This window comes from Porites lutea, chromosome 8, assembly GCF_958299795.1.
Source record: "Porites lutea chromosome 8, jaPorLute2.1, whole genome shotgun sequence".
Lineage (NCBI taxonomy): Eukaryota > Metazoa > Cnidaria > Anthozoa > Scleractinia > Poritidae > Porites > Porites lutea.
This window is the reverse complement of record NC_133208.1, coordinates 12,628,960-12,644,878: the sequence shown is the minus strand read 5'-3', so window position 1 is coordinate 12,644,878 and position 15,919 is coordinate 12,628,960. Positions and strand designations below refer to the sequence as shown.

At 39.2% G+C, this 15,919-nt stretch overlaps 1 protein-coding gene across 2 annotated transcripts in view; it reads right to left on the bottom strand.

The window, feature by feature from the left end:
* Positions 1-15,919, bottom strand: part of LOC140946362 (uncharacterized) — a 51,818-nt gene that overhangs the window by 11,915 nt on the left and 23,984 nt on the right. For both annotated transcript variants that reach the window (XM_073395466.1, XM_073395465.1), the window contains exons 18-24: positions 14,839-14,937; positions 13,967-14,065; positions 12,680-12,778; positions 12,042-12,140; positions 10,170-10,367; positions 4,032-4,139; positions 148-271 (exon numbers count right to left, since the gene is read on the bottom strand). In XM_073395466.1, coding sequence (XP_073251567.1) covers positions 148-271; positions 4,032-4,139; positions 10,170-10,367; positions 12,042-12,140; positions 12,680-12,778; positions 13,967-14,065; positions 14,839-14,937 — 826 coding nt within the window. The remainder of the gene's footprint in view (positions 1-147; positions 272-4,031; positions 4,140-10,169; positions 10,368-12,041; positions 12,141-12,679; positions 12,779-13,966; positions 14,066-14,838; positions 14,938-15,919) is intronic.

The window sequence follows — 15,919 nt, the reverse complement described above, 5'->3', positions numbered from 1 at the left end:
GCGCAATCGCCGGGTTCTTTGCGTGTCTTTTGAGGTTTTTGCAAGGCTTGTTTTTACTTTTGTTAGGGTAGAGGTAAGATCAGTCAAAAGGAGAGGCACTAATCATTCCCGTTGCACGCTACTCAAAACTGAATTGCACGAGCTTACCTTCCTCGACTTCAGCCAGCTCTAAAGCCTCCAGGACTTCTTCCTCTTCTAACTCTTCCGGTGCTGCGCTGAACACAATGTCGTCTGAGTCCTGGTCTTCTTCGCCTTCCCCTCCTTCTTTTTTCTGAACAGGCAAACAACACCGTCAAGTCACACAAGCTTAAAGAGACTGTCATGAAAGTCACGTAAGGGTAACGTCACTTAGGTGAGCTGTCACGGCAATTAACTGCAGTTTCAGCAGTGTAGCGGGTGACGTCGCAGGTGCTTTCTGTCAGGTACGTCCCCCAGGGGTTAGCGAGTAAGGATGAAAGAAATAGCTTTTCTCATGGGGGTGTTGAGACTAAAAATGCAAGGGTTTATCCCAGGAATGATCTCCTAGGTATGACATCCTGTAGCCTCAGGAGGAGTGGGGTCACAGAAGACTCCAACCCCCTTTCCCCGAGGCGAGAGAGCTGACTTGCGGGGCTGGACATCTCAAGGAAGAGTGTATTAAAAAGTGCACTTTTTAAAAGGAGCGTTCCTAAAAGTGCCCAGTGACCGAGACTGCAAAGCTGTCAGTTGATCGAAACACATGCACAACGCAGGTAAAGGTTACTCAAAATAACTTAAAAGCTAATCGAGTTAAGAGACAAAAAACTAAGGAAAGACAGTTGGCATAAAGGCTCGGAAAACAACATTAGAAATACTCATACAAAGGAGATAAGAAAGCAATTTACTGAAAATAAATATATTAGCAACTCTTTCTTCGCTAATAAATACATTATGGTGGGTACTCGATGAAAATTCGGACTATTAAACTTGGACAAGCGACAGGAATGTCAGATGTCTTTCACTTTAAATTGTAAACTGTATCTATCTTAAGTTCATCTTAAGAATCTGACAGGGCTAATTCAGTCTAAAGAGTTTCAAAAGCCCATACACTGTTGAGGGTGATTTGCACGCAATAATCTCATTGTAGCGTTAAAACATGCAAGATAATAGGTTCACTTCGATCACGCCTAACAAAATTGTCTAATTTCTAAGATCTAAGATTCGTGCAGTTTATTTGCACTTTATATCAGAGCATGAATCGACGTTAACAAAGCAATATTGCTAACTGTCAGTCCTTGGCATCCACGTTTTCTATAATTAACCCAGGACGGTTGATCATTTTACAAGTAGTCGTGGCGAAGAAATCTGAGTCGTTTTTTCTTAACGAACTTCTCTAACCTCACGCTTTAAGTTCCTACCCAAACTTCGAACATGCTCCCGATAACTATTAGTTTTTGGACTACAATATATTCGAGAATAAATATCAAATACATATTTTAAGGCCAACACAAAACTTTAATTTTTTTTGTTTATTTTCCATCACAGCCCCCGCCCTCCCTGTATCTGCAGGCTTATCTTGAACTTAAAGCAGACAAACGCTCGCATTAGCTTTAGACAAGAAAAGATTTTAAGAAGTGTAAATTCTTAATCCTTAGACTTACAAACTGTTAAAATTCTCGCTCCTTCGAATGCAGAAATCAATATCAAGCTTCTTGAGGAACGTTGAAACTTCCACGTTCTTCCAAGATCTCAAAAATTTATCGTAAAGTTTATAACTCACCGTCGTATTTTACACGTAAAAGGATCATGTGACGACGAATTTCCCCGTAACTTCCGAGATTCCGAGCTTCCGAGAACAGGGTTTCCAAACTAACTTCTCTAGGCTCTCGAAGTAGTGATAGGTTCACATCTGATATTGTATACTGAATTGGTTTGAACATTAATAGCTAGGGTCAGCGTCATGGGGAATACTTCATTTTCAGCCAATAATATCCAAAAACTCTATTTCAGTACCCGCATGTCTAATTCATAAATGGCGTCTAGATCCACATCAAAAAGATACCATCAAATCAGAAATGCCTTGTGGAAAGTGGAATGCATGAGCACAATGATTTTGTACTCGAGTCAACTAAGGCGTACTATAAGAAGTTGAAAACTTCGACTCGACTGGTTCAAGCTCGTACCCATTTCTACCAGAGCCATTAACATCTAAGCAGTTAGGAGCCTCTCAAAGATCATTCACAACTCGTGTAGCCTGCCACATATTTATGCTAATAAGAACACTTCATTCTTGAACAAAGATCGCCGTAACACCAAGGAAATTACAATACGACGATAACTTGAATCTCCGTCTATAGAAACTGTAGAAAGAAGCCAACTGTATTTCAAAAGCATATGACACCATCGTTAAACGAAAGCTTAACAGCCAGCAGAGAACCATATAACTGCACGCTCCTGTCGACTTCTGACGCTTAGTGTTTTCCCCAAATGTATAACATTTATTCAACACTTGTGGTATTTTAGCACTGTTCCTATGTCACCTTTTAGTCTGACGATATACGATGTACGTATAAATACCACGAAATCTGACTTTTACACAAGTTTTGTATTCTGTTATTCTGTTGTCTGTATAATGTGAACATTTAACAATACTAGGTTTAACGAATATCCAAACTCTCCTGAATGATTTGCCTGTACTAGAAGACCCTTATTTTTCAATTTCTCTTAATGATACTACACTCAGGTTTTACCACATTACTGAGATTATTCAAAATGCTGATAACAATTGACACTGTCCCTTCAACGAACGACTAATCAAAGCTCAAAAAATTAAACACCACATTAAAAAAGGAATGTCATTGGCACCACTAGTTGCTTTCTTGTATATTCGCTACTTCGGTGCCCAAAACATAAATACTTCGCGAAATGTCTTAGCAGAAATTCCTAGAATTTGGTCATTTCAGGTTGTGTTTTTTTTTTCAAACAGCAACGAAATGCACCGAGAATTATAGCACACGTGTAGAGCCATGACAACCTTTTGTTTGAGAGAGGTCTTGAGGACTTACGAGAAAATGTAAAGGATTGCTTTTTTAGGTCTAACGATCAGACCAGTAGTTGTCTTTTTATGTCTGATCTGCAGCAAAAACGTTTCTCCAGAGAAAGATTCTTGACTTGAGAAATACAGTAGAACTTCGATATAACGAACCTCTCTATAAGGAAGTTCTCGGTACACCGAACAACATTCTTCGCCCTGGTAATAGTAAGATATATGGAAAATAACCTCGATATACAGCGAACATACTTTGCTTGGCCCTTAGCTATATCGACGCCACTGTATTTCGAAATAATGACCCTTGGACTTCAGCGCGATTAAACCGGTCAGGCCATAATGATTTCATTAAGTGGGATTTCAGTAAGAACTATAAGGTTGAAACATGGACAAGGACGTATAAAAGAGGAAGTTCACCTTTCTCAATATAATGAGGTTTTTTTTCCTTAAAAACGTTTCCCACCTGAATAAGACAATGTTGACAAATGGCGCCGACTGTAACAACAGGTTCACAAATTTTCAAATACTTAGAACTTTTTTTAGGAGAATCTCAAATAGTTTGGTGAACTAACAGCGAATTGGTAATGTTAAAAACTTTGAACGATGTTGCAAAAGGGTTGTACAATATTTAGTCGCTGTAGTGCTTAAATTAAGTGGGTAAGTCATGGCGAGTTCCATATGTTTTGGGTCAAACCTGAGAAGTATTCTCAGATATGGGTTCACATTGGAACTCTGAAAGAAAGACATCACACGATCCTGTCAAAGGGAAAACAATACATGGTTAGTCGACAACACAAGAGTTTAACTTGAAAACCTTGGCCCAGTTTTTTCAAATTGCAATCTGTTCCCACCCTGGCCATCAAAATCAAAGCCTTACAATTAAAGTTTAGGAATTCATAGGAAGAGAATAATTTTGAATAAAACTGAACCATTATTTCAGGTTTTCTTTTCCAATGAGATTACAGGGCTTTGAGCTACTTCCAATATTTTATAACCTAGCTCCTTTCACTTGCATTGCACTTACCGCTTTTCTCTTCAGCGTTATATGAGTCACTGTTACTTTGGTGAGTGTTTCGGTGATAGTTGTGTTCAAGTTCACCCTCTGTGAGATGTACAAGGCAGTGTAGCCCTCCTAAAACACAAAAGGATAAAGCAATGCCATTTAAAATGCTGGGTCTAAATACTCTAATTTTATTAAAATTAGTTAGGCTCTACAATGAAATGACAGTCTTGTAAGGTGGACCAGTCCTTCTGGGAGGACATTGGAGGCTCAAAGAAAAAAGACAGCATAAGACTACCTTTTTTGAAATTAAGTGCCCCACTTGTTTAAAATATTCAATCTCATAAGATAACTGGTTCTCAACAAACTTCACATATAAATCTGAACGCTAACTCTCTAAAAGTTAGAAAGCTCTCTGATCTGAAAAGTGAACTTCACTGAGAAAACTGTTGGGAAGAGCGTGTTTTCACTTGCTTGTCAGGAACAAACTTTTGACAGTGTCATCGATGGTTGATCAGCCCCGGACAAATTTCAGTCGCTTTGGCAACCACAAAACCGCAACAATGACTGCAATCGACTAAAACCGCGAAACCGCAATAAAAACTGACAAAAACGAAAAAGCGGAGGCTTCAACGATTAACTGACAGGACAAATCCTAGCCTCGTTTTGAAAAGACTACTTAAGAACGTCCTTGTAGCTCATTTAAAACTTGAAGAAAAGCATCCTCTGACAAATGGATCAACACACACTGAGCAAAACTAGAAACAGAAGCAATTATGAAAACCCGAAAACTGTTTTTCTTTTTGAAAAAACGCATAATCGAATGTTCACAAATAGAAAAATTTTCACTGTACTTACTTTTTTTTTTACCAAGTTTCCAAAAAGATTGCTATGGACTAATCGCAACTACTTAAACAAAACCCATGAGTAACATAGTTTTATACTTTACCCCAAGTTAATCAAGGTCATAACTTTTGGCACCCTTAATAAAAACTACGTGCAAGGAGTTTCCTGTTTAAATATTACCAATGTTATTTTAGAAGATAAAAAATATTGCTATATTTATTTTAGTTAATACAAGAGGTTATTATGTGTCAAGTCAAATTCCTAAAAAGTGCCACACGCAATGTTCGACTGTACGGAATATTTATTCGCCTTAGGGGTTAACACAGGGGCGGAAGCACATCAACTCCAAAGAGACAAAGAGACGCAGACGCAAACACGGGAACTTCTTTTTAAAAGGAAGTTTCTGTTTAAATACTGGCAAGTAAAGCAAGATTGGCTTGGTTACGTAATTCAGGAATTTCTCATAACTAGTTTTCAGTTGAGTGCTGAAAGTTACTTTGAAATATATTGCGTATATTGCTACGTTGCGTGACAGGCTAAAAAAAAAAAGCGGGACACTTCTCAGCCAATAAAAAATGACTTGCTCGCACGTGCTTCCCGCGCTTGGAGCCATAAGCCATCTAAGCGTTTCTGAGGCTGTTGCAATAGGCTACGTGAGCATTGGAGTTGATACACTGTTCAAACACTGTGTACGTTTTGACTCCGAAAGAAACCCAGCCTGTTGACGAAACGACGTGTTATACGTGTTTCGACCAAACACGACACAGATTTTTATGGGATTCAAAAGACTTCCACATAGTTAGACTGTAGACATGCCTTCATTACACAAATTTTCTCCGTCCTGACAGAAAGCGTGAACGTTTAACCTGCTTAAGAGGAATTACAGTTAAACTATAAAGGCACCATAAAAAATTTAAACGAACGATGGAAGAAGATTATAGGCAGGAGCCACGCAAACTACTTTAGGCTTGATAATATGGCATTCAGTTGTGTCGCCGTGACTGACTAATCTACCGAAACTTTCAATTTTGTGAAACAAACTTTTCAAAATTTTTATGAATCCTGTTACGAGGCATTTTTTGTTCACATGGAGTTCTCTCCAAAAACTAACAATTTTCGTTGACATGTGAAGGAATCTTATGACTGCTTGAAATCTTGACGAGTCTTTTCCAGAACCCTATCTAAATAAGTACAAATGGTATTAACACGGTTCAGCGGTAATCTCTGTATCGACAATTCTTAGTAGTAGCTGACATATTTACAGGCTATGGGACAGGTCTGCGCGCAGCCTGGGATATTTTCAAGTCGATCCGAAAGAGTTTTAAGGTTTGGATAATAAAAAGCTCTTGATCTTCCTTTGAAAATACAGCGTTCTGTAACAGCCTTTAATAACGACAAAACACCATAACAGATAAAAACACTTCAGGCACGATCGTTTGGTTATTTCAACAAAGTAAGCCGATTTAAAAAACCTTGATATATAACATGTGGCCCGCCACCTGGGTTAACCTCGAACCGTAAGTTTTTACGTAAGTTTGTTGGGTCAATATTTGGACAAGGTTAGTGAAATAAAAGTAGCAGATTACTGAGTTTCGTTTCGGAAGTCGGGTATTAAGCTAACTATGATAAATGCATGAAAAATGAGGTCGGTGTTACGCGTAGAGCGACCGCGGGTTTTTAAGCCTCGCACTAACAAAAATCAAATAACTAAGGCAATAAAGTCTAAAGAATGGTGACTACCACATTACTAAAACAGTCCCATTTCTATTTCATGGTTTACGCAAAAACAGTACATTCCTAGAGTTTGCCAATTTGCTGGAGAAACTCAACTTGTTATTTAATTGTCACTTTGATTAGAAATGAGTTTCAGAACACAAAGAACGTTGGAATTTTTCTGAAGCTGTTTGAAACAAACTTTTAACAATTGCTTTCACTTCCGCCAGGCTTCTGATGAAAATTTTATTCTTTTTCATATTTATTTTCGGTACACGAACAATGCATGCAACTAAGACGAATTCAGATTCCTTACGTTAACTTATTCTCCACAACGCTAGTTTGTCAGGACTACCGCTCGAACCGTAAGTTTTGGGGTGGAAAATTCAAGTTATAATAGAGACCTTTAGCTTCTAAGATAAGGACGAGATTTTCTCAATACTAAGCAATGCGCGCGCGTGAACCAGCGTCATTTTGGCGGGAAAAATGTGATAGCCGTCGTCATTCTGTTACGGATTTTAGCGAGAATGTCGAAGTGACGGAAATACTGAAGTTTTCAACTGTAGAGGGCTTAACTTTAAAGTGAAAAAAAAAAAAAAAAAAAAACAGCGTAAACATCTCTGGTAAAAAAAGCTCGAATTAAGCTTTCCGGGGTGTATATTTTTGGAGAATAAGAGGAAAAACTTTAAATTCAAATCTCTTCCTTGTGGCGGTCATCATTTGTCTACACATTTGAAGCTTGCTTTAAGAAAAGCCTCTTAGCAAGAACCCGGCCGGGTTTCAAGCAGACTCCCGCAAAACGGTCAACGCATCACTTTAACATGAACTTAATGAATCCAATTAACAGACTTAACAATTGTAAGCCCGTCTCATTTGATTATGTTCCAAGCTTTTGTCTTAAAGACTTAATGGCCGAAGCGAACCGAATGTCTTACAATCAACTTAAAAAGACTTTATTTTAACACAATACAAACTGAATTTAGGACGTCACTTACGCGCATATCTACACGTTGTCTTGTGTAACAAGAAAAAAGATAACAAATTTGGACCAATTTTAAACGTGTTCTTTGCAGACTAAAGACTGTACAGATATAAGGCACTGTCAACTTGCCAAAAAACTATAATTGACGTACGTGACACTTTTCTTAATTAACCCACAGAGTGAAGCATAATGCGTCTGAGAAGATTGTAACTGAAGTGTCATAATAAACGGCGTAGCACCTCATATCTTTGGTCTTAAAAATCTTTGGTCCAATACTAAGTAGTGCGCGCGCGTAAACCAGCGTCACTTTGGCGGGAAAACGCGATAGCCGTCGTCATTCTTCTACGAGTTTTAGCGAGAATGCCGAAGTGACGGAAAATAATTATCAAATGTTAGAAATTTTTAAAAAATCATTTTGCGATCAGAACAGGGCTTAACTTCCTTCAATAACAACCAAAACCAAAGAAAACATATCTGGTGAAAAAAGGTCAAATTAACTTTCCGGGTCTCTATTTCTGGAGACCTCGCCCTCGTCTCGAATCCAAAGATCTCTCATGAATGCGTCATTCACTGTACTTCTCCACAGACTCCGCCGTACTGAGCCATGTTTCCGTCAATATTTGTTTACTCATTTGAAAGCCTCTTATCACGAACCTGGGTTACAATAAGTCTCCATCCCCTGCAAAACGGTCCACGCATCACTTTAACACGTACTTAATGAATCCAATAAACAGACTTAACAATCGTGAGTGCGTCTAACTTGAACATGTTCCAAGCTTTTGTATTTAAGACTTAACAGCCGAGGCGAAAGGAATCTTTATAATCAACTAACAAACCCTTTACTTTAACACAATGCCAACTGCGTTTTGGATGTCACTTATGCACATATAGTAAATTGTCTTATGTAACAAGAAAAATGATTAAAACTTTGGACCAATTTTGTGCGTGTTCTTTGCAGACTGAAGTCTGTACAGATATAAGGCGCTGTCAACTTGCCAAAAAACTATAACTGATATACGTGACAATTTTCTTAATTAACCCACGCAGTAACGTATAATGCGTCTGAGAAGATTGTAACAAGTGTCAAGACCAACGCGGTAGCAAGTCTTATCTTTGGTCCAAGGCTTAAGCCCATAGTTGAGAGAAAAATAGTTATGAAGCCCGTATTATCTTTGAAGCTTGCAGTGATTCACAACCAGTCTCCTCTTCTAACTAAAGTAGAACCCCGATAACTCGAACTCGGATAACTCGAACTAAGTCCTTAATTTTCCTTCGATTTCACCCACTTTTCAGTCCGATTTTTACTAGGTTAACTCGAACTCGGATAACTTGAATTCCTCGCTAACTCAAACTAAATTTCCTTTCCCTTGATCAAAATTTCACTGAATTTTACCCCGATGAGTTTAATTCTGGTTCTTGTAAGTCCACTCGGATACCATTTCATTATCTCTTCTTGATGTATAATCGGTAAATCCACAAAAACTAACACTACAGCAATTTGATTTTGATTGGTGCAACTAACAGATCACGTTTTATCATAAGAAGCATAATCATGTTAACGTCTCCGATGAAATAAGTTAAATTTGCACTGCACTATACTCTGAAGAGCTGAAAAATCAGTAACTATTAATTATTAAGATGGCAAAGTTCACATTCAATCGACCCCGATAACTCGAACTGTTTTTCGCTTCCCTTCAGAGTTCGAGTTAACGGGATTCTACTATATGATTAGCCTTAATGCTGGTTTGCATCCGACGCAAGCAGGCTCATTATCAATTATTCCACGAGTGCGCGTTGGATATGAGAAGGTAGATAGCCAACGAGGTGAGTAGCGCCGAGTTGGCTATAATCATCTCATATCCAACAAGCGCGAGTGGAATAATTGTTTTATTAAAAACGCCCAGAAAATATCGAGAGTTCTCCCCGACTTTATTTTTTAAATCAATCGATTTTCAGCTTGTTTTTAATTTTGAGCAGACGCGTACAGTTACCATATTTGGAGAGCATGGTATAATGGCTCATATACCATGATGGCTAAGCCAATCAGAGCTCTAGAATTGCATTATCAAATGATTCAGTTTTTAATAACAAGTATTATAACCTTCACAGGGCCCTGCCGTCAGCCATTCCACTGATTAAGAAAATATGCAAACGAGTATAATGGTTTAAAACACACCGAGTGCAAAGAAAGGCGTGTCCAATAGCCCAGGGCTAGTGGATTTTGCTACGGGGCTAGTGAATTCGCTTCTGAACTTGCCCGACGTGCGAGTGAAGTTTTTTTGGGAGAATTTTATAAAATTACAGAAGAACGGTAATCAATCCTGCTAATCAAAGAATTTTTTCGGGCAAGGTAAGATGACTCTTGGTCTAGCTACTCTAATAGAATGTGGACAGACCCTTTCGCTGTATTTCGCTAAATTTTTACCTCTGCGATTTTCATCCATAGACTCAACGTTACAACAGGACGAAAACTAGCCTGCGAGTAAGCTCTTCACTTGGGGAAGTCGTGCGTAGTGACGCGAGAGCAGCACGTGAAAAGAGACGCGTTCTCTCGCAACTCGCTTCGCTCAAAATGGAGAGCATGCTGCCAGGCTAAAAGATAACTAAAAGCAGTTACTCACATTGGTCAGGGCATCTGGAGGGGCTCCGTATTCCAACAGCAGGTCAATAATCCACTGATGTCCATACTGTGCGGCAAGATGAAGTGCCATATAACCATTCTTCGTCTTGGCCTGGATGTCAGCACCGGCCTCAAGTAGTAATCTGGCCAGCTCAAAGTGTCCATATACGCAAGCAATATGTAAAGGAGTGAAGCCACTCTGAGTGAGGACAAATACGTGAAACAGATCAGTTTATTGAGCATACATTTTCTCCCCACTACTTCCTACGCAATTCATATGGAACTTGTGAAGAGAGTTTGGATCAAAATCAGGGTGTTTTTATCTAAGGTGATCATTTACTGTATTCTCATGATGTTATAGTGAAAGAGGTGATAGCTCAAGAGTGAATGATGCTGAACATTGTTAGGGTTTAAAAGCGCTAGCATCCACGAAAGCTACGTAAGCGAGAATGACCAAAATCAATGCAACGAGTTAGAATCCCCTTTACAGCAAACGGCGAACGTTATTTTATACCATGCGATCAAGCTTTCCCTTAACTTCCCGTTTACTGTTAATTATAAGAGATATCACTGTTTACAAACATCGACCGTTTTTGTTATTCAAATTTGTAAAGAGTGAAACAGTTTCAAAAACCAATGCGCTTCTGGTTTGGCACATTAATATCAATAGGTAACGTCAGCATGAGCATCCGTATATTTACGCAAAAGTAAGTGGTTTCATGTCAGTCTGTGTTACACGACTCAAACCTAACAGTTGGAAACAACTGCAAAATTGCCAATAGTGTTTTTGGCAATTATGCTTACAGCAGACTCTTTCACCTTTTTTTAACCTGTTTGACATGACGAACCAGTTAACAAAATCCGTCAACACCGCTGGAGAGAAAGCCATAAAATCGGTAACATTCATGCTACGTTTGAGAGTCAGTGATATGTCAAAAATTAACGAAAAGATAAAATCGTAGAGCCAAGAAATCGAGCAGCATATTGTAAGGCGGGGGCCGGTTTATAACCCCATCGAATAAACGACTATGGCATTTCACGACTTTGCAGAACTAAAGCTTTTCTAGCTTCTGACAAATCAATTTTACAATTGGTAAGTTTCCTAGTTTAAAGGCGTTCTTTTCAGCAGTGTCGATGGATATTCCGTGACTGGTAAAAGTTAAAAAACCGTGGATCCATTGCGATCATTTAAATCAACCAATCAGTATTCGAAACAGACACTAAAGCGAGGGAAAACGCATGTAAACATTGGTTTTAGCCTTAGTTCTGATTGGTTGAAAAAAAGCCAAAGTAACTTATCCAGCCTATCACAACAGAAGTTCGAGAACCTGAACCAAATACCTGAAGTCAGTGCCAGGTGGTTGAAATATGTGTGTGAGCAAGTCACGTATGGTTTTGATATGACTCTAAAGCTGTGCTCTAAGAAAAATCTAGGGAGACCGGTGCACTGAACTTGTAAAATCCAAGGCGTCCAGCATATGATTTCTAATTAAAAACTGAGATTTCCTAGTCGCCCAAAAGCAAAATGAAGGCGACTCCGGGCGCTGCTAGAGCACAGCCCTGGACTCCTCATTGGTTGAGAATGAGGCGCGAGCTTTTAAAAGGCCGGTTAACAACGTACGATTTGTCGGCCCGATCTGGGACCGATTTGTTAAGTAAACATATGGCCCAAGTTTATCATGGCGTTTGCCTTTAAATAAAAAGACCGGCTCGATGAATCGTAGCGTGTAAATTGGCAGCCAACAGATCGCACCGACAAATCTTACAGTGTAAACAGGCCTTACTTCAATAGGGCGAACCAAAGCAACTGCTAAATTACCTTCGACGCTCAATCGAAAACTACTCAAACTCAATGTACAAATAAATTACATACCACAGTCTGGGCATTGATAGGGGCATTGTGCTTGAGAAGAAGTTTAGCCACATCAATTCTGTTTTCTCTAGCTGTCAGATGCAATGGCGTTAATCCGTTCTATAACAAAAAACAAACAATTTTCTTAAATAAGAAATCTAAGCATGTATTTTTAGCTTAACGACACATATCCCCGTCAGATAAAAGCCGATGATATTAACGGAGCAATCGCGTCAAATCAGTGTCAACTCCTAACACTGATTCCAGAATAATCCGGATTGCCTTCATTCTTGCGATACAATTCCTTTGACATGAATTTCTAAATTAACCTGTTTTTGATGTACTTTAAACACAGCAAAAACAGTTAATTGGTACAGTATAGTTGATTTGTACAGGTAATTAAAGTTCATCAAAGAAATGGAAATTTCATCTTTCCCTAACGACCTGAAATCAAGACATGCGTCAGCCTCCAAAGTACAGGCGAACAGCTAACTTCTGACGCTACAGGTTTCTTTCTTTACTGACCGTGGCTTAACTTCGACCAGATTGAAATAAACGAAGTATTTCAGTGACCACTGTGTGCTGTTTTACCTTGTTTTGTTTTGTATTTGTTGTTGTTGTTTTTTTATTGCAATATTATTGTTTATATCATTATTTACATTGGTGGTGACGCCTGGGAGAGCTCCATTTTCCACGAGGTGTTCACAAAGCTCCACGTGACCTTCTTTAGCTGCCAAGTGTAGAGGGCTGATGCCAGTCTGAACAGAGAAAGCAAAACAGGCTTAGCTGGACAAGGAACTGCCAAGACACCGGGAAGATCCAAGCTCGATTAACGGCCGCTGTTCGGGAAACGAGCCCGCACTTCTTCCCAGAGAAGACTCTTCTCGGGGAGGAACAAGACCTGGGGCCCGTTTCTCGAAAGCCCAGTGAACTTTTCGGGCCAGAAGGCAAATTTTAAAATCAAAACCCTTTGAACAGTAACACAGTCACTAGCTCACAAAACATTCAGTTTTGCTTCCTTAACTGATAGTCTTATTGAAAAATTTTTTGAAACTTTGATCTTGAATGCAAACACGGTAAAACATTTCCGGGCCCGAAAAGTCACTGGGACTTTCCAGGAAAGGGCCCCAATACCCGAGAGAGTGGCGGAAATAAAGCCTAAACTTTCCCGACGATTTCCCGTCTGTGCAAATATCACTAATTAGAGTAGCGCGAAGCATTTTAGATAGATATGAGCCCGCTGATCTGTGAAAAAGGCTGATGTCCCCAACAACTGATTAACCGGGCTTCAAGTCCCAATAACGATCAACACTAATTTTCTTCTAACAATATCATAACATAATCAAGATAAATGGTTATGAGAGTTCATAGAATCATCAACCAAGGAAAAAAGCTTTGACCTTTTATCAAATTCTCTCAACTAATTCTTTGAGGAAATGTATGGAGAACAGTCTGGGGAAATTGTATGTGGATATTGGGGCTAAAAAGGTTAAGAAGGAATCCACCAAGACATAGAGTAATTTTGATTTTCAGTGGACAAAACTCTTGTACCAGAATAATTTAAAACATATTGCATTCTTTTTTACATTTTTCAAGGGCTAAAGATGTAATAAATCATCGGTAGTAACACCAAAAAAAAAAATTCTTTTTGGAGCCCGAGAAAATGAATGTCAATTTCACAAAATTACATCTTACACATGAAATTTTCAGAATTTTTCTGTTTTTTCACAATTCTTGTGAAATTTGACATTCATTTTCTCGGACTCCGATGAGAAATTTTCTTTGGGGTTATTACAAATGTCTAATTACATCTTTAGCCCTTGAAAAATGTAAAAAAGAATGCAATATCCTTTAAATTATTCTGGTACAAGGTTTTTGTCCACTGAAAATTAAAATTACTCAATTTTCTGGTGGATTCCGTCTTAATCAATAAAAACAGACAGTACCTGAGTTGTGATATCAGGGTCCATCCCTCGCCTCAGCAGCAAGAGTACAATGTCTATTCTGTTTTTCTTGGCTCCAATGTGCAGAGGCGTGAATCCATTCTACAAAATCAATAGTAAAATACGAGTTTAAGTCAAGTGGAAAACAATGATTGTATTTTATCTGTGTGAGTAACAGAGCTTTTGAAATACAGTGGAACCTCGTTAATGCGGCCACCGTTAGGCCATAAAATCCTGGTCGTAATAACGAGGTCTTTAAAATCATAAAATAACTCAGTGATTCTTACATTTGGGTCGAAAGAATGGTCGTTATAACGACGTGGCCGTAAGGCGGGGTTCCACTGTAGTCAGGCGCGGAGCCACACGGTTTTCCACCGTTTTACGAAAATCGGTCAGATTTTTCATAATAAACATATTTTTAATAATAATAATAATAGATCTTTCCAAGTTGAAATCTGGAAAACGGTCTGGACAAATGTTTTCTTTTTCCAATTTCGGGGCATTAGACAGAAACCCGGAAAAGGGAACTTTAAGGAAATTACAAAGTTTAAAGGCGATTCGTTAAAAGCGAGCGATAATATTGCTTCACAAAGTCACAAAATTTTACAGACGTTTGTATCGTGGGAAGGGAGGCGCAAACTTGTCCCCCACCTCTCCCCTCCCCTACCACCATACAAACGTCTGTAAAATTCCGTGACTTTGCGGAGCTATTCAACACATCACGTCAAAAGTTGGCATCTTTACTAATTTCAAGTCATTCTTTAGTTGACGGATTTTCGCTCACTCGTCCCAGTCAAAAGTTGAAAAGACCTCAGAAGCCGGTCAGTTAATAGTGTTTATACCATCAATTAAAACGACTTTAGCGGGGGGGATACCTTTGCTTGAGCATTAGGGTTAGCATTGTTGTCCAGCAGGAAAGTGGCTACTTTGTCACTGTTGTAGTGTGTTGCAACATGCAGAGGTGTAAGACCATGCTACAAGATAAAGAACACTAAAATAAATCACACAATTACAATAGATACAAAAAACCTCTTATTCAAATCATCATCGCAATATTCATGCAGAAGACTTAGGAGTGTACATTCATGTTAGTATATTTCTGAAAATGGATACGATTCTTCTCCAACGACAAAATTTCAGCACAAAGAAAACAGAATACTTTTAAACAAATTCAAAGGCCGCCATTCGCCATTTTAGAAACGAGAGGGAAACTAGGTTTAGTTAACTTTTGCAAGGACGCCTGGGACTGTTACTAGGGGCAGGGGAAAAATTGGCCAATAGCGGACGGCATGTCCCCAGTAACGATCCCATGAACAATTGCGGGACACGTTTCGGTCCCAGTTCCCTTCTCGCTTCTAAAGTGGCGAATAGCCCACGTTCGATATTTTAAAATTCTAACATGACTCCGAGGTTTTAGGGTCAAAATTGAAACATTTTTTTACGACTCTATTGTCTCGTAATTCCTACAAGAGACTTGAGCACAAAGAAAATCAAACCCAATATAGAGAAATGACCAGAAAGCCTCGGAGTCATGTTAGAATTTTAATATATCGAACGTGGGCTATTGGGGTCGAGTGGTCATAGCCAGCGCTGGGCTTGCAAGCTCGCAGGCTTTTGTTGTCAGACTCTCACTCTGACCACTACTCTGCAGGTGTTTCTCGGTAGCTGTGAGTTTAACTTCTCTATCACGCTCTCTAACGCTTGCAACTAGCCAAAAACCTCGTTCCCAGGGTTCTCTCCTACTCTTCCCCGAGAGAGAACACTGGGAACGAGGTCGAGATGGAAGAGGGAAAAGAGTGTTCTCCAAAGAGCTTGCTCGCGGGCATCAAACCGGCATGCCGATTCTTAACAATGTCGTGTTTAACCATGTCATGCGATTTCCTGGGCTCCACTAGCCTTTGTGCTGTAAATATCGCCCAGAGCTAAACAAAGATCAGTGAACTTGTGATGTACGTT